This window comes from Leptosomus discolor, chromosome 5, assembly GCF_034619465.1.
Source record: "Leptosomus discolor isolate bLepDis1 chromosome 5, bLepDis1.hap2, whole genome shotgun sequence".
Lineage (NCBI taxonomy): Eukaryota > Metazoa > Chordata > Aves > Leptosomiformes > Leptosomidae > Leptosomus > Leptosomus discolor.
The window spans coordinates 559993-578768 of record NC_141395.1 but is presented as its reverse complement, the minus strand read 5'-3'; the positions used below and the strand labels follow the sequence as shown (position 1 = coordinate 578768).

Below are 18776 nucleotides of genomic sequence, written 5' to 3'. Positions count from 1 at the left end.
TCCCATAGGTAGTGAGAGAAAAATTTGCACTATTCCATGCCAACTTAATTCTCACCCTGCAACATCAATGCTAAATCTACTGCTTTGGGGGAATGTTCTTTTAGAACATTTTATGTATATTCTATCCATTCCATACCTAAGGGACCTGACTGAAACTCAGTCCTCCTGATGGAAGACCTGACTGAAATTCACTGCATGGATTAAAAAAAGGGAGAAGTGCACTGTTAGTAACAGACAAACATCTCTCCTTCTGGATGCTAATTCTTGAAGCACGGCAAGACTTAAATGTAGTTTGCAGTTCTTGATACCCATTATAAGAGAGCTCATAATTCAGCATCCTCATGACAGAGGCGTGTAGACTTAAGACATTCAGAGCAGGCAAGTGTGTGACCCTCTGTACGTGTAAAGGACCAACGGCAGTAGATGTACATCCACGCTTACATCTCTGCTTGCAACGGGCCACCCACAAATGAATCTTGCCAACACTAACTTCTTACCCCCGAAGTACCCAGCCAGCTACCCCAGCTTAATGGAGATCAGTCCTGCTGCATGCCAGTAAGGAGAACGCTCACCATTTATCTAGTACCTGCTGCGTTTCTGGAGCGTTTCTCTCTCCGGAGCTGTCATCTGTTAACCCTTTAAATTTTATCAAAAAAATAATCAGAACTCTGGGCTTTCCTTTTCAAATGTGGCCAGCCCAGACCTTTTATGATACAGACCAGTAATCACAGTTCTTGTGTTTTAGTACCAGGTTTTTAGTCTGAAGGAGTTCAAATCTGCATATTCTGCATTATCAGCAAGCGTCACAACCAGCGAGAACACACAATAGTCTAGTAGGGGCAGAGGTGTTTTAATAGCTGGGCCACTATCAGCAAACAACACAAAATGAATGGCAGCAGAAGAAAGCAAAAAAGGAGTATGATTTTTGCCTGCTTGTTGGGGCATTTGACAGGATCTGGGCAGACCTAGGCTCCTACCCCAGCCCCCGTGATGGTTTTTTTTTAACTTTGTTTTACAAATTTTGTATGAAACGACTGTTGGATAAAAAATTAATATAGAATAGATGTTGTGCTTGGAGCAGACATCACAGCACAATCCTTTTCCCCTCTCCCGCGTTTCTGAATGCAGATAGCATTGCTTATTAGGGTTTTGTGTGGAACTCTCCACTCCCACCGTCTTTTACTCGATCAACATCCATGGGAATTTACATGAGCTTAAACCCACTGGGGCTGAGGCAAGCGCCAGGTAGCCAGCTGCTCTGAAGACAGTTCCAAGACACACATGCAACACAAAACTGCAGCTACCGAGGAAATCCCAGGCCAAAACCCTAAACGTCCAATCAGCTAAACGTCTCCACTGTCAGACAGTCACTAAGCAGAGGAGCTCTAGAGAGCAAATTTGAGCTTAGTCACTTGAAATTCTACATCAAGGTTCAGGTGCCTTTAATCCTTTCCTTTGATCTGGTCATAGCTCTGGCTATTCAGCATCTTACAATTACAAAGTGAGACCTGAACGAATAGAGCAACATAGTGACTCTGTGGTAATTGTTTTCTTCTTTATAAACCTGATTACTTAATTTTAAATTATTTTTAAAAGCAATTCAGGATAACAGCAGACCGTTTTTTGATATCTATCATACCTATCAGAAACGCTATGCACTACACTAGGCTGTATTTTATATTTGAAGTAGTGAGTCAGCCCACAATCCAAAAAAAGCCTGAAAATGTGCTGTATCAGAACGGTGATACTGGCCTGTGCCATCCTCCATGATGAGTTCTGCAGAGACTCAAACCGATGTACATGCTACGACGGGTGAAACATGTAAGAATACCATTAGTTTCTACAGGACCGCAGTTCTGCGCCGTGAAATCATCATGCCAGTGTGTCGACCTCAGCTCAGCACAGCACGCGTTTTAAAAGGCCTTATACCATGCTTGTAGCACTACAGTACTCAACAACAGTAACATCTCCCTGCCCTGCTCTGATTCATGTTTCTGAAGGCTTTGAAGATGAAAAGCATTAAGTAATTTCAAAGAATTATTAATCTCCACAAACAGTAAGCATTTTTCTTTAAACTGTTTTATTTTGTACAGTACACCAGTTCTGGGACACATAATGCTAGGCATTTACCAACTTTTGATTCACAATAGCCCGAAGGTGTGATTATTTCCTTCCTCCATCCCTCAATGAGCTGTGCCATTTCCTTGTATTTTATTCTACAACGTTTATTAGCATAAGAAAAGAACATTCCCCAACTGCATGGCATAGTGCAGTACACAGGCTTAAAGAAAAGTCATTTTTTCCTGATTAATTCTGCTGAAAACTCAGTAATTCAAGTATGGTGCTTCTTTTGCTATGAGCTAAAATCATTGCAGGTACGTTTAAGGAAAGGTATAGATATATCTGTAGCATAAGGATACAGACATTTAAATTTAGCTGTCAGCAAGATATCACACCAAATAAGATTGAAGCAGCGTTTCCCACAGACTAAGTTTAATCTTCTAACAGCAGTGGTACTTTAACCCTATTTTAATTACATTTCTGGTCCATACAACTTGGGGTCTCCCTCTATGTAAAAAAAGTGAGCCTGTGATTTGAGAGCAATTATAACCAGACTACACACAGGGGGTTTTATGCTCCTCTGTGGCAGAGGAATTCCTCTACTAAATCAGGTATTTCTTCAACAGGTCACTAAAGGCCGTATTCTGCAACGAAGAGCTGGCAAGGATTCAGGTGTTACAGGCTGAAGACCTAAACTACATCAAACAGGCAAAGAGCATCTCCAACTAGATGCACAGCTTAAGAGCCTCTAAAAGAATAATAAGTATCTTTGAGGCCGTTAAGCGGTTAACATGCTCCTCTCACTCATGCCTCAAACAAAACAAACCTGATTATAAATAATCTTGCAAAGTGGGGATGTAGAAGGTCTTATTACCCAGCTACAAGTAAAAAAAAAAATCACAAAGAGAGCTGGTCTTAATTGTGCACCCCATCACGATTACAACAGCTTAGCACTTACAAAGGTCTAAAACCTTGATGACATGAATGAATTCAAATGATCAAATAAATCGCATCCAGGATACATCATGATGCGACCCCGGGCCTATAGATTGGGGTAACTGCCAAACAGGAAAAAATCCTGCTTATCTCAATTTATTCTAATTTAGAAAGTTGGGAGATCAAAGCAAATTAGATCAGAAGAAGTTCCTATTGATACTATAGGTATTCACATTTAATTTATTTTACCTTTCTCTGTCTTTAACTGCTTGATTAGCCATTATTTTTCTTAATTTCTCCAGACATTGTAGATCTTTCTCTGCTTGGTCTTGCCACTTGAGCTGTTTCTCAGCCCGGTACTTTTTCACCTACAATTTGAACAAATACAGTAAACAAAAAATAACAATCATTCACAAGCCAAGGCAGTGAGAACAAATAAAGCAAGAAAAGCATTAACTTAAAGAAAATCCCATCTTTTTAGAATAAAATTTTTCTTTTAGAACAGCACGGGCTAACAAAAGATTTACTAGGAGAACAAGAGGGTGTGGAGTCCCCACAACAGAAACAGTAAAGTCAGACTGCAGACACTGATTTGAATGTAATTTCCAACTGCAGGCTAAAGACTGCTTTCATTTGCCCCTTGCTTTGCTACGCTGCCATCAAAACCTTTAACTACGCAGCTCAAGCGAGTGAACGTTCCTTGAGTTCATACGTCCTAGGTTAGCTCGAGCAGCTGGACCCCCACCAGCCCAGTTCGATTTGGCTGAGGTGGAGGGCCCGCTGAGGAAGAGGAAGAAGCACGAGTGGTCCTTGTGTACGAATGAAGCTTTTCCAAAGCTGACTGGGAAAGAAAGGCCTCAAGCAGGATAGTGAAGCACAAGCAGGGAAGCTTATCTGGAAGGATGAGGACTTTGGATGCAAAAGGAGGAACTGGGATTTGAAGTGAATACTGCTGAAGTGAAACTCTAAATTCTTCATTTGAATAAATCCTGCAGGATTCCGTTCCTAAAGCCAGGGCATGTCTTCAAAGACAACTGGTGGAATTTTCAGCAAGCTTGTAACTCCCACCTTGCTTGACATACCTTAGAAATCACAGAACGTTTAGACTGCAAAAGACCTTTAAGATCATCGAGTCCAACCATTAACCCAGCACTGCCAAGCCCACCACATCTACGCGTCTTGTAAATCCCTCCAGGGATGGTGACTCCACCACTTCCCTGGGCAGCCTGTGCCAGTGCTTAACAACCCTCTTGGTGGAGAAATTCTTCCTAATGTCCAACCTAAACCTCCCCTGCCACAACTTGAGGCCATTTCCTCTCGTCCTATCACTTGTTACTTTGGAGAAGAGACCGACCCCCACCTCACTCCAACCTCCTTTCAGGTAGTTGCAGAGAGCGATGACGGAACAAAGAGAAGAGACAGCTCTCCATGCAGTGGGTGGAAGGCTGGTGGAGCTCTGTGCTGATGGGTGCAGGGAGTTCATACATGTTTCAGGAAAGGCCAGGCAACTGCCCAAAATTGTCCCTGGGGAGGGGTTACTAAACTGACAAACCACATCAGCATCAGAGAAACTCCTCAGTTCCTTAGACCTACCAGACTTCTTAGCAATTGCTATGACAAATAGAAAGAGAAAAGCTACAAAATTCACTAAAAATCATTGCTTCCAGCAAAACAAAGACAGAGTTTACCTCGAAAATAAAGACTGAGTTTTTGAAAAGACTGTTTATGATGACAGAAGTGTATGAAAATGCTGCCACTTGTCATTCACTGACAAAACAGCATTAAGTTTCTAAAACATAAAATACAGCTGGAAAAATAGAGAATAGAAGCTTTAGAATAAGATGCAAAAATCTAAGAAAACTGTAAACATTTTAATAATCTAAGAAAATGCTAATTATAAAATTAATTATAAAAGCAATTGAAATTATACTTCAATAATCTGTTGATTTTACAATAAATACATAAAGTTCCAGTGAAGGTCTGAGACCTTATCCTACCTCCCAAAACACAAGTAATTTCTTACAATGAAATTTACTTTATGGAATCATCTCACTTAGGAAAAGCTTCATAAAATGGCAATAAAAACTACATCTGCACTGTCCACTGAACTACGGTGAGTTTATACTTTTTTTTAGAGATTTCAGTTGAAATGGCAGTCAAAATACCATCCTCTTTATATGACTGCCTTAGTGCAGAAAAACCTCTAACTACCATGACTGAGATTAAAGCAGGTCTTCCAAACAGTGCTTGTATTTAAGAATTCCCAACCCATAAGCCCATCATTGCCTTATATAGGCCATTTTTCACACAGGAAGGACACGAAAACAAGGACAGCTATAACCATATTTCTTAGAATGGTTTTATCTAATATTGTTTGGAATACTTATATTTATGAAACAAAACTCTCTCTTTCACAATTATTCCCTTTCTACAGGCTCTCTCGTAAACAGTAATTAGGGGGCAGTGGATGTTTCTGAAATTCCCTATTTAACTCCAAAGGAGGACATCTGACCTGCAGCCCAGTAGAGCAAACGCAGTGTGGGTATTTAAGGTTTAACCTCATTTTACCCACTCTCAGGTTTGGGAGTACTTGACATACCCTGCCTAGGTTACCAGCTAGGTCAAGCATGGGCATTTCTACACCGATCACCGATACTTTACTTTTTCTTCTTGCTGCCACAGAACATCCCCCAGACAAGCAGCCGCAGGTAAGGTCAGCAGCCCTCTCTAGGGGTGAGATGCAATACACTCAAGTGAAAGACGTGGCTGCTGACCTCAAACAGCTGCTGTTCCACCTGTGCGCAGGCAGAGGACTGGTCCTCACAGGCCAGAGCAAAGGGGAAAGTGCCCAACCCAGTATCGACACATGAAATGGAGGCCGCTGGTGGTTAGGGCACACAGCCGCCGCAAGCCTCTTCCTCCTCGTGGTTTCGGAGCCACCTGCCACTACGAGCAGCGCCACTAAAGATAAAGCAGCAGAACAAGCCCTAATGAAAAGAAAAGCAATCGCAGAGTTTCTCATAACCTAAGCAGCAAACCATCACTCGATATGGGCTGCCCCTCTCTGTATCGCTGCTGCCAGTGCCGGGGAGAAACCACAAAATCTCACAATCACACGCTCCAACTGAGATAATTCAAGCACTGCCCATATCAGCCAAAGTTTCATCGCATCTCGCCCTGAAAACTCTTCTATAGAAGATGAGTGCAGACACCAAACGCAGAGGTTCTGCCTTAATTTGTTATTTTGTAACTTTAAATCCAGCGTGTAAGAACAGTAACAACATATCAACCAAGAACAAATACCAGGAAAGCTGTGAGTGTGGAAAAAAAAAAAAAAAAATCACACATATAAGAAAGTTTTGTAACACAACGCACATACACATAATCTTGAAAAATTCCCCTGTGTCTTTTTATAGAGGGCTGTGTCTAAAGCGTTCACCAACAATATGTACAATAAGCCGATTAAAGGTAAAGGTAAAACCAGCACCGATTTAAACTGAGCCAGGATTTCTCTGACAGTGGATCGTTTGCAAACACATAAATATGGCTTTCTCGACTTTCGAACCTGAAATGACAGTCTCAAAGAAATTTAAGGATAAATAAAAGAATAAATGAGGATAAAACCATGAGTTACCTGGTCAGACCTCATAACTGAGCAGGAGATTGAACTAGAGACCTCTTGAGGTCCCTTCCTCTGATTCCTACAAAAAGCGAGAGCATTCTGTGTATTTTGAAGGAAAAGGAAACATCTCTTGAAACGGATGTTTGGATGATTAGTTGTAATTTTGCTATCTATACTATTTAGTGTCGTTTAACATAAAGACCGTGCTCTGCCAAGAATGTGTATTTTATCCTTAAGATAAATTGCAGAAAAAGATTAAAATCAGGTGACCAATGTAAGCAGAGACTTCTTCAGCTGGAGAAGAAACTGGACACGTGCAATATGCGAACCAACAAGAATGAACTCACAAATAAAATAAAATCCTTTTGAAATTAGGCAGCTATTCAACTGTTGGCTCTGGGAACTCGCAGCAAGGAGAAATGATGAGGAGATAACAGTCTCTGTCTTGAGCCAAGAAGGCTTCAGCAGCTTCAGCTCCTTTTCTCCAGGTACCACTTTCAGTCAAGTGCCTCTGCAGAACTGGTGGTATTACCAAATGCGAGGGTTATGCAAACTACCACGAGCAACACAATAAGCCGCAAGAGCTCCCACTCTTGCCCTGTTTGTCGTGGCACAAAGACATATTTCTTTGGACAAAGCAAGGACAAGAGTGCTATAGAGATATCGGGAAATTCCGAGTAGTGTAGGACTTCATTCTCATTCTTCTGCTAAGGCAGCCAGTTTCACCCACCTGCAAGTCATTTATTTTGCTCTGCTGTAATTTCTTCTCTGCTTTTAGTAAGTGTTGTAAATTGTTTTAGTAACAACTTACCCAACTTGCTCTAGTATGGATAGTTTGGGGGTTGTTTTTTTTTTCTTCCCCTGCAAGGAATATCCCTGCAACAGATGCCTCTAGCAACATGAGAATCCATCAAATTCTAGGGAGTCATACTGGCCATGTTGCAGTCCCATCCGCAAATGTTTGCTCCCACTAAGATATGTTACACAGAAATGTGGTAGATAAATAAAGACAAGAAGGCAAATTCTAAAGAAAAAACATGGTAACATATATAAAGATATTGTTTTCTTCCTTCTTTTGCACAAGCTTTCCATAGTGTGACACACACCAATATCACTAAAGTCTTCATATGCATCATGAAAATACTCTATTTGGAATAGTTTAAGCTTTCTTTCCTAACTCTGCTTCTGACTGGCACGTTATAAGAGCACAGCTTTTAGGGATCCTTCTTGCAAACATGTTAGCACGAGTAGTCCCGTAACAGTAGAAGAGACTATTTACTCATCAGCATTTGAGAGACAAACAAGAACCTATGACATTCTCCGACTTTTTTTTTTTTTTTCCAGAAATAAAGATGCAGTCTTAACAAATACACCACAGGTGAGTTGAACCCTAAGCATGGCAGATTTCAGTGTGAAAGCACAATCAGAAAAAAAGGTAAAGTCCTAATAAAGCAACCTCCTGGATTTTTGCCATATCATTTAAATAGAAAGGTCCACACAAATACACACGTGACACAGTTTGATCTTCTAAGAGCATTGCATTCACTGCAGTGGATTTCTGATTTTCAGTTAAGCTGAAGTTTAGACTTACACATCAAAGACATGTCCCAAGTAGTCACCACGTAAGTACTTAGAATAACGTAACACAGACTTCTGACAGCCTGAAACGTTAATGTTGCCATTGTGCTTTGGGCCCACTTTTAAGGTCCTTGTGCTGCAAAGTGCAGTGCGCTATCTTGCAGACAATATACTGGAAGGCTCATTTGCTGCATTGCAGCATACTTAACTGCAGCATTGGAAGCTTTCATAGTCTTTGCCACGCTGCTGAAAAGCGCCTATCTGTAAGAGCTAGAAATCCAGCAGTGCCTGCATGCTGATTTTTCGTGACACAGAGATGGTCACTTCTTTGTGTGCGCCTTTTTTTTTCTTGAAATGTAATGAAGTAACATGACTGCTGTGTGAGAGCAGCAGCTGTGAAGCTAAAATGGGCAGTAGCGAGACTCGACTAACCATTTGCTCACCTCTATACTAATACTTTACAAGAATACAAGGTAGAGAGACCAGTTAAAGATTCTAAAGGCAATTGTAGACATTAACATGTGCAAAAATGTATGAAAGTTTCTCATACTTTCTCTTTCTCCTGAGCTCTACGAATCATCTCCTGTTCTTTCTGTAGCCTTTCTTTCTCATCTTTCTTTTCTTTTCTTCTAGCAGCTACAGCAGCTTCTAGTTCAGCAGCCTCTTCCTGCTGTGCTTTCCACTGCAGAACCTGGAAGAAACAGTTGAAAAGACGGTCCCTGCAGCAGACTTGTGTAATACTGTGATCCCACCAAGCTGAGACCAGGAAGGAAACCCATGTGATCCATTTACAAACTAAGATTTATGATCTTCTCAGCAATACGTCATCCTTTAGGAAGCACCACCTTTATGCGTGCTAATGCGCAATTCACAGCTGACTGGCATAACACGCAATTACATCACACGAAAGATTTTAGGCAAAATTGCCAAAACCATCTCAGTAACATCAGACCTTAAATTCCCCTTCACGCTTAGCCTTCCCATAACACGTACATTTCTTCATGAACCTCTGAATGGATGGAGACCTAACAGACCAGAGGCCGCTCGCAACCTTCAACTCAGGCGTTTCTGTAACAGCACTGCCCTTCCAGCCAGGACTCTGTGGAAACCAACGGACTCCAGCGACAGAGACCTCGCCTCTTGTCAGCTTCCAAGCTGTGCACAGGTAGTCTAGGACCCCCGTGCCCTGTTCCAGGGCTGTGAGCGGTGCCCATAACAGTCTGGACATCCCCCTCCTCCGCAGCAAGAGAGGCCAGCGCAGCCCAGCACATCCCGCACCGCTGGTCAGGCGCGTGCATTAGCAGGGCAGGGGTCAGCTCCGCTGCACCTCAGCAAAGCCTGTCGGGGACGGGATGGGGCACTCGGCTCAGCACACCAAAAATCCACTCCTGACACGCCGTACGGGTTAACCGAGACAACGCGCCCTCAGTAACTGGCAACGGGCAGGGACTCATTTTCAGCGCTCTCGAGCACACCGCTCCCCGTCAGTGGGGGTCCCCGATCTACTTGACGCTGTCAAGAGCAGTTGTGTGCCCATCTGCTTCACGCTGGTTTCAATAGGATTTGTGATGTCTCCTGTTCGTTGGCTCACCAGCGCTTTTTGCAACGGATTTGTCAAGTGGTAACAGAACTCCGAATCCCTCAAAGCAACATGCATTTCAGCCTTTTTCATCTGGTTTTCTAGTCTACAGTAAGCACTTTAAGACTAAGATATTAAAATACTTTAGTTAGATTTTTTCCACCTTTACTGCATTTCACTAGCTGTGTGCACAGACTCTTAATTCCTCTGCTCCGTGCTTGCGAAAGATCTTTGTTCAGAAATCCAGCACTCCCTCTGCCTGAGGTTCTCAGAGAGTTGCATCTCCTAAGTGATGCCGAGTTTGCCCCGCTTCTTTGCTGAAATAACAATTACATTTTGTTCTTTGCAAAGCATTCCAATAGACTAATCACTGCTGACTTTTCCTGTAGTGCAGGCAAAGTAATAACATGAAAATTACATGAAATTTTACAGTGGTTGTAAAATTAAACTCTCTCTTTATTAAAAGATTTGAAGATAGCTTGTTAAAGAAACAGTCAGCCTGCACTGAATGCCATGTGTACACAGACCAACAACAGTTACTTTTGTCTCCTGCAACCTGAGTTTATCTTTACAAGTTCAATGCAGATTGCTACCATACCCAAGCATAAGCATTAACTGGTGTGTTCTCATGTTTTCATAAAAAATAGCGAGTTGTAGGGTTCTTCAAGCAACTTTCATTTACACTGTTATTCTCTTAGAGTACAGAGAACTTTTCCCAGGTCCAGCTCAATCCCCAAAGTTAAGAACTGTGATTTAGCTGAGGATTAAACTCTTTTTAACCTCTTTTCTTCCATTTTTGTAACTACTACTCAGTGCAGTCCTGTTCAAAACCGTGTTTCACCTCTTCTGAAATCGCCTCTCCAGAAAAACAAAACAAAACAAAACCACCACAAAAAAGCTAGGGAACAGCCATCTTCACCGATTAGATGTTTTACAGGAAAAGAGCAAATGCCCAAGTCAAACATAATCCTTGTGACTAGGAAAATGTAGGCACTTACGAGAAAAAAAGCACAAAAACCCGAAAACCCAACCCTCTCTACTCCCCTCCCTCTCCACCTTATTCAACAGTGCTATTAACTGTTTCATGGGCCAGCAGGGCAGAAACAGGGATAAGTTCGTCTGTACCAGCAAGTACTGACGGCACTGAATGAATGTCAAAGCGGAGTAGGATGGTTTGCGAGGAGGGAACATAAACGTGTGCACATGGAAACTGCAGCTGGGCAGGGATGCTTGAAAGCATGCAAGGGGGATCTGTGAGGATACATACATGTAAACTGCACTGGTCCATAGGTATTGGAATGTGCAGTACTGTAATGGCAGACAGCACAGAAACAGCCGTTTTTCTTTTCGTTTTTCTTAAAATATTTCAAACTGGAATTCAAACTTGTACAGTATGGAAAGAAAAATTAAAAATGTTACTGCAGTGTTCCTTAGCACGGATGTTACTCTTCACATATGATCTTTCTCCTCAGAACTTTGAAAATGTTCCCTTCACAGGATCTCATGTAAATGACAATAATAAAAAAAATAACAATAATAATATTGTTAATGAATGGCATATTTGGTAGAGCTTCTTCGGCAGTGGTAAAACTATCCTTTCATTCCTAAAAAGAAAAAAGCCCCCCTCCCCCTCAAATCCCTTAACCTGCCAGTCAGGTATGTTAAGGTTTTCCGAGAACTGGGGAGCACACTGGGTGCTTGTGGGACACACAGAACACCTGCTCTCCCCCCACCCCCCAATTCTCCATTAATCACAAGTGACATATCGACATAAATAACCCTTAGACATGTACTGTAATATAAATAGCTCTAAGTATCTGCATTAAGTAATTTCATTTTTTTTTCAGAAAAGAGAACTGAATATGACTGGTCCCACTTGAATATATACTGCATATGAATAATTTACCTTAATTTCCTCAAAACGTGTTATTAAAAGAAGTACTGGGCAAAAATAGTAGCTTTCCCCCCCAGTATTATCATGCTTTTGGTCATCCCATTAATGAATCCAAGCACTATGTTCCAAAGAGTTTCCAAATCTTTATTTAATGACTTGATTAAACAAGTCTGCCATATCACAGCACAAACACCTTGAGCTCTCTTACCCAGGCTGTGGGAGATCCACCTTCATTTCTTTATTCTGTACAAAGGAACATGAAGCCATGTTTAGGGCTAAAATTATTCCAAGTTGCAGAGAAGAGAATCAGAGCAGCTGAGGTTGGAAGGGGCCTCTCAAGACCGTCCGGGCCACCCCCCCTGCTCAGGCAGGGTCAGCTACAGCCGGTTACCTAGGACTGTCAATCAAGGTCTAAATACCTCCAAAGGGTAGAGGCTCAGCACCTCTCTGGCCAACACGTTCGTGTTCATCCACCGTCTCAGTAGAGAAGCGATGCACGGAATGGCATTTCAAGGGTTTCAGTTTGTGCCCATTGCCTCTGGTCCTGTCACTGGGCCCCTCTGAGAGAAGCCTGGGTCCGTCCCCTCTGCACCCTCCCTCCAGGTATTTGCACACATCGATGAGATCCCCCTGAGCCTCCTCTTCTCCAGGCTGAACAGTCCCAGCTCTCTCTCTCAAGTCTTTCTCTCCTATCACCTGAGGTCTTATTTCCATAACTTTGTTCACAAGTTAAAAACGTCAAGTCAACAAGCAGATGCTGTAAGATTTAAGCAAGTTCCAAGAAAGAGAGTCAGGCATTTAGCAATGTTTTTGGGCATAACAGAAATGTGTTTTCTTGAGGAAGATGCAAAGCAAGGATTCTTGTGACGTAGTTCAGCATGCGGCACCACCAAAAAGGCAGGAAAGATGCAGGCAAGAGGATCTAACATGCTTTCTTGGGAGAGTTGTCTGAAGTCTCCCAAGTTCTGACGAGTCACTGAAGGTGAGGAACAGAGAAGCATAAGGACCAAGATGTATTCAGACCTTTATTTCAGGGCTCTCTATAGTTCTGACACTGATAACAAATTCAGCACTAGATGGGGTATAAACAGCTTGCTTAGCTTGGCGAGGATGAAAATGGATAAATGAGGACTTACGCAAAAAATTGCTGTGTAGCAGGGGTTTATTAGATGGATCCTACAGAGGAAGCCAGCAGGTTTGGGCCTGCAGAGGGAATTTGCAGGGGGAATGACAAACTGATTGGTTCTAAGCCATACAAGTATAAGAATACCATCAAGTGGGCAAAGAAATCCATAGCAGCACCGCATCCTAAAGCAAGAATTCCAAGGGAAGCCAATTACAATTTAAACCATCCATCTGAACAGAAATATGGAACAATAAAAATAGAGCGAGGATTACAGGAGATGACCATACTAGCAGCTAAGAGACTTCTAAAGGGAAGGTGTCGACTTCCAAAGACCCTATTTTCTGGAGCTTAACTGTAATACTTGAATGAAACCTCCTCCACACTGAAAATTGTAACACAAGGTCTTTGTCTATTCAGCAATTTTGACAGCAGTCTGCTCATGTATTTTAGCAGTATAAGAATCTAAAACAAAACACTAAATTGTTTCAGTCACCCTTCACTTGCTACACTAATAAACTTCAAAAGAAATGTTTTGAAAATGAATGTGGAAGAACATTCAATCATTTCTACCTCACTTTTGAAACAGACTGAAGCAAAAACATAGACATGAAGCTTTAAAGTCTAACAACAAACAAAAAATGAATGAAATCTGCTAAAAGCCTGCTCAGATTGGAGCTAGCATAAACTGCAGAAGCAGTTGAAGGAACTTCAAACTTCTGTAATAACATCATCGAGATTTTCCAACTGAAATGAGGTAACAGTCAAACTAAGTAACAAAAAAATTGCTCTTTAAGCTTGTCTTCTCCTACATCCTTCTTCACACTTCTTTCAAACCCTCTACAAGAACGAGATACATGCCAATGTATGTGGGCTCATGACATGACACAGCTTCAATTTCCTGCAAGTCCAAGAACCCTCTTCATCCTTTACTAGTCTCCTCTAGATACTAATTACCTACCAACCAGGGATCTTTTTTAGTTGTTTCATTGCAGCCATTATTTAGCAGGGTGAGTCCATTAAATTGGTCTCGATAAAAGTTGCAGTTCACTGATACTGCAGGGGAACAACTGGCTGGAAATGGATGTTGAGAACAGAACTGGCCCAGCAGAGAGCCTGTCAAGATGACAACTGATTGAAAAAAAGCAAACAACAACAGAGCAGTAAGCAGTTACAGATACTAGTCTAGTCTAAGATCATCTCAAGCCTCCCGACTCATTCATTTCAGTCAGCAGTTGTTTGCTCGGCATGTGTTACACACCAGTCTCATGACAGCCCTTAATCGCTTTCCCTAGTTACCTTCACACAGCTCTTCTGTTCAAGGCTTTTGATTCAAGTCAGAAATCAACACTGAGACACAATCTAGATTTTCAACAGGTTTCATGCAAACAAGGGAGCATAACAGAGCATCCAATACACAGCTTCACTTGGCTGACAAAACTTTTATCATGCAGTGAGGTTCCCCGGACAAAACTGATACGCCAATAACTTCGTGCATATCTCCACTACCTTCTGCAACACAACCTACGCTGCTTAAATCACTGCTAACACACCTGTTTACTTGGTGGGTAGAGTCCGCTTCTCATTTTCGTCTAGTTAGGTTTTTTTGAATGGATGAGCCCATTGCCAACCAAGAAAAGGGGAAACAAGAATGAGGGAAGGAAGGTGATTGTATCACACCTCCCCACAATACCCATTTATTCCTTTCTGTTGGCAGCCTATGAAGCTAGTTTACGTTACCCCTGCCCCTCCCACGTTTATCTAATTCATGCTTTTTCATTAAGGCAAAAGAGGAGTCACTTCTTTTAAGAAATTATTCATAATTTCAACAAAAAAGGAAAAAATTGGTAAAACCCAGAAAAACACTGTTTGCAAAATATTTATAAAATGTGATTCAGTAGGTTGGCATTATGCCATGTCCTCCCCCCACGAAGAGTTAAAGTCATATAGGATAAAATGTTCTGAAGAGAGCTGAGCTAAAGTCTTTCATTATGTGCAAAATACCAAAAATTCGGAATTAAACGGCTGATTCAAATGTCAACACCTTTCACTTTTTAAACCACCTTTGGACATTAACACACCTCTCTGCTAGACAGAACTTCCAGTCCCCCAGCCTCCACTTACAGCGTGGGCCAGCCTGCCCATAGAGGGGACCGTCTCAAGGAGCACCGACTGCAGCAGGCGGCAGGGCCAGGGTGGAAAGGCTCCCAAACCAGTCCCCGGTCCATAGTGCCACAGGGTCCAACACGAGGAGCCAGACTGCCTCAGCCCGCAGTGCCGAGGGACACAGCGGACTCCCTCTTGGGAAACCCAGCCTGCCTCTGCGTTCGCCTTGCAAAGTGCGCTTCGCTGTGAGCTCCTACAACGCACGGCCCTGTGGGAACCCAGTCCTGCCTGGGCGCCACTGGGCCCTGCTGCAGAACAGAGACAGCAATAAAGGGCAGGCAGCGAAATGGAGCAGAATAGCTGAGGAACCCCTGTGGCATGCATTTCCATACTTTTAATATTTTGCTGTTTGAAAGTGACGACCTGATGCTGAATTTCCAGCACTCCTACAATTTAAGCTTTTCAAGAAAACCCACTGTATTCATCGGGCTTTTCCTCCAGAGGTAGTATTATGCAGATCTGAACAACAACAAAAAAATCCTGAACAATAATTCTGATTCACTGAGGCAGTAATCTGGGACCACAGAATGAACAAAAAAAAATTAATGTGTTCTTGATTGCATTCTTTCATTCCTAGGAGTTCAAAATCAGAAGGGTAGAGTTTACTGTGTCAACAGTAAATGTTCTGTTTAAATATTAAAAAAATCCTAGTAGTCAAACTAATATTGAAAATACACTGAAAACTGGATCCCCTATTGCCTGTTTCACAAAGAAGCTTACATTTTAGCAGTACAAGCACTGCCAACATTACATTCTGAAAGTTTTTAATTACAACCTGCATTCCAAGTACATTTCATAGTTCATGTATTATTAGAGGAGCTTTTGCCAAGTGAATTATTAAATAGCTGTGCTGAACAGAATGCGTAGATACCTATTTTCAGTTCATTACTTCAATATTGCATATTACAATAACTTAAAGTACACTATGAACTAAAGAAATAAATTAGTTCTTTCACGTCAACACCTGAATAGTAATAATCTATTTGCCACGTGCTTAATGCTACAGATACACTTCTTTTAATGACACAACAATTTTTGAGACACTTTCCTTGGGAATTCCCATTAAATTAGCACACGGTAACACAGCACTGCGTAAGGTTTTCTCTTTAAGCAACACTCACATTATGAACACATCTCAAAGCTGCCTAGGGAGACACAAAGAGCTGGCATCAAGCTCCTTCTAGCAGCTGCACTGCACAGTCAGGCAAACAGGAACACGGGACAACTGGCTGGTGTAGACAGGGTCTGCACGGTAAAGGTCATGCAAGGGGTAGAAGAAGCCTTGGAAAATGGAGGCAAAAAAGCACTCCAAACCAAAAGGACATAAAATGACCGGGAGGAACAGTGGCACAAAATGACCACACAGAGCTCCAGATCAGTGTTCTCGCAGGCTACGCTGTGCTACACAGATATAAGCAGCCACGAGAATTCAAATTCTAAGCAAGAATTCCCAATAATTGCGTGATGAAGTCGGTACTGTTTGTCATAACTAAAACCGTGAAAAGAAAATCTCCCGCTATCCCCATCCTGATTCTCTCTAGCTCACTCTTTCAACCTCATAAAATGACCCAATCCCAATAGACTTGCAGAATCAGCCTGAGCTTTATTAATCTCTGAAATGTTTCTGCACACCTTTCCTTACTATGGTTTGCAGGTTTTTTTCCTCTTCAAACTGTTCACAACTGATTCTAAGAATGCCTGGGGAAAAAATTTTTCAGGGGTCTCTTCCACAAAAATAACTTCACAAATGAAGATGCCACGTCGCAAAAGAAGCACCGCAACATTTGAATGAGCGAGTTGAGGAAGCACACAACAGAATGCTCTTTCAGCACTGGTGAAAGAACCAGCATTTTCATAGTGGTGTCATCATGCAACTGACAGCAATAGCAGCTGCAGTCAGGGTTGTGTGGTCAGAAATGTTGACATGTGATTACAAGATAACTAGTGATTCAAATACTATTTAGAGGAATTCAATACTAAAAAATTCCTAAGCATAAACCAAGGAATCACAGAATGCATCTACATACCTTTGTCCCACAGTTCTCACTGGTTGTTCTGCAAAGCAGGCAGGAAATCCCAAGTAATAGCCGTGAAGTGTGTTTTCAAGTTTTACAGTTGGGACAGCACAGACTACCTGAGCTTAGCGTTGTATTGTGCATGTCATCTGCGCCAAAAACTGGTACAAGTAGCGATAAAATTCCTGTTCTGTGGCACAGCTCCACATCAGGCTACTGAAGGTACCCTTGAAAACAGACAGCAAGTTCAGCAGCTTTTCAGCTTGTCCAGATAGAGCCCAAGTGGTCATGAAATACACTCTGGAAAGGATGAGCACCAAATTGCATGAGAACCAGCACCTGCTCCCTTTCCATAGGATTATTCAGGCTAGAGTCCTCCAAGGCCTTCCTATAGCTACTTACATAGCACTCTTATGAAGCTCAAAAGGAAGAGGAAGCTCAGAATCAACAGAGCCCAAAAGCACAGCAAGACATGCCCACAGTTCGGATAATCAGACTGATCTACTTCTATTGCCAGGACTAGATCCTCTCCTTTCTTACCCTCCTTCCCAGCACCACTGTGTCATCATCATCTTCTCTGCCCAGCTCTTCTGCCCTGTTTCTTGCTGAATATGGAACTGAGAGTCATCTGGTTTCCGGTAAGTCAGAGACATCTCTTCATTTTCCCAGATGGAAGCCACAAGGCACAGAGGGGAAAAAATGTCTCTTAATTGCAAGTTTGGATTCAAACCACGTCAGCCACGACATTTTCCCTTCATGTTTTTAAGATAAAGACTGCAGCCTCAGAACAAGGTGGTGACCTAAGGAATTCTGTTTACAGAGAAAAGGCCGGTTTAGAGCTATGCATCTCTAGGGTGTCTGGAAAAACAGAGTTAAGCAAAAGAGATGTAAATGCAACTAAGTGATAAAAAGTTATGGGCTAAAGGAATGACAGGATTGCAACATCAGGTCTTCAATATTGATATTCTTCACAGCTCAGTTCCTAATGGACACATCATCCAATCAACGAAGATGATTTAATGAATTTGGCAAACTCCTTATTGTCCCACACAAGAGAAGGTCATTACTTTTTATCTACTACAGAACTGGCCAAAGAGCACAGTCAAACTGAGATCACTAGAAGATTAACATGGAAAACTCATTACAAGGTGACTTTTGTTACCAGCAGTGTAGCCTCTTCGCTTGCAATACGGCTCAGTTGTTAACACTTCAGATAAAAGTAGTGCATGCTGATCTATGTCTCTTGCCTGAGCAACTCTGTTCCATTCTAAGGTGGAAAAAAAGGAAAGATTTTTAAGAAAAGGGGTGAGGAAACGTGGAGGAAAATAAAAAATTAAAGACATAGTCTCCCACAGAAGAACAAGGATTCACCCAGATAATGTCTGTTCTAACACAGAAGCACATAAATTCCACTTGTGTTAAGGGAATAATAAATCCCTTACACTTAAATATTTTGTAAATGGAACAGGACAATAGAAGGCTGTGTAACAAAACTAAAACAATTTTTTAAAGTCACTAATTATGCAGAAATAGCTATTCAACAACTACTAGAGAGTAGCACATTTCCGTTTTTTTTTTTTTAAAAAAAAAAAACAAAAACAAAAAAGTGTTTTCAAACTTACTTGCGTGCACCCACAATTTCTCATTACAAACCCCACTTCACCTACTCAAACTTCTAAGACTTTCTGCTAGCGACTAGACGAAGGAAATGAATGCATTGTAAAACATTTGCATCTCCAGGACAGAACCGCTACGGCTTTTCCCAAAGACAGGAGCCTCACAGTACTTGCACTGCAACCCCG

The 18776-nt window shown here is 41.9% G+C and overlaps 1 protein-coding gene across 1 annotated transcript in view; it reads right to left on the bottom strand.

The window, feature by feature from the left end:
* Positions 1-18776, bottom strand: part of CCDC148 (coiled-coil domain containing 148) — a 56551-nt gene that overhangs the window by 7978 nt on the left and 29797 nt on the right. Inside the window, exons 10-11 of the mRNA XM_009950854.2 lie at positions 8748-8888; positions 3247-3365 (exon numbers count right to left, since the gene is read on the bottom strand). Coding sequence (XP_009949156.2) covers positions 3247-3365; positions 8748-8888 — 260 coding nt within the window. The remainder of the gene's footprint in view (positions 1-3246; positions 3366-8747; positions 8889-18776) is intronic.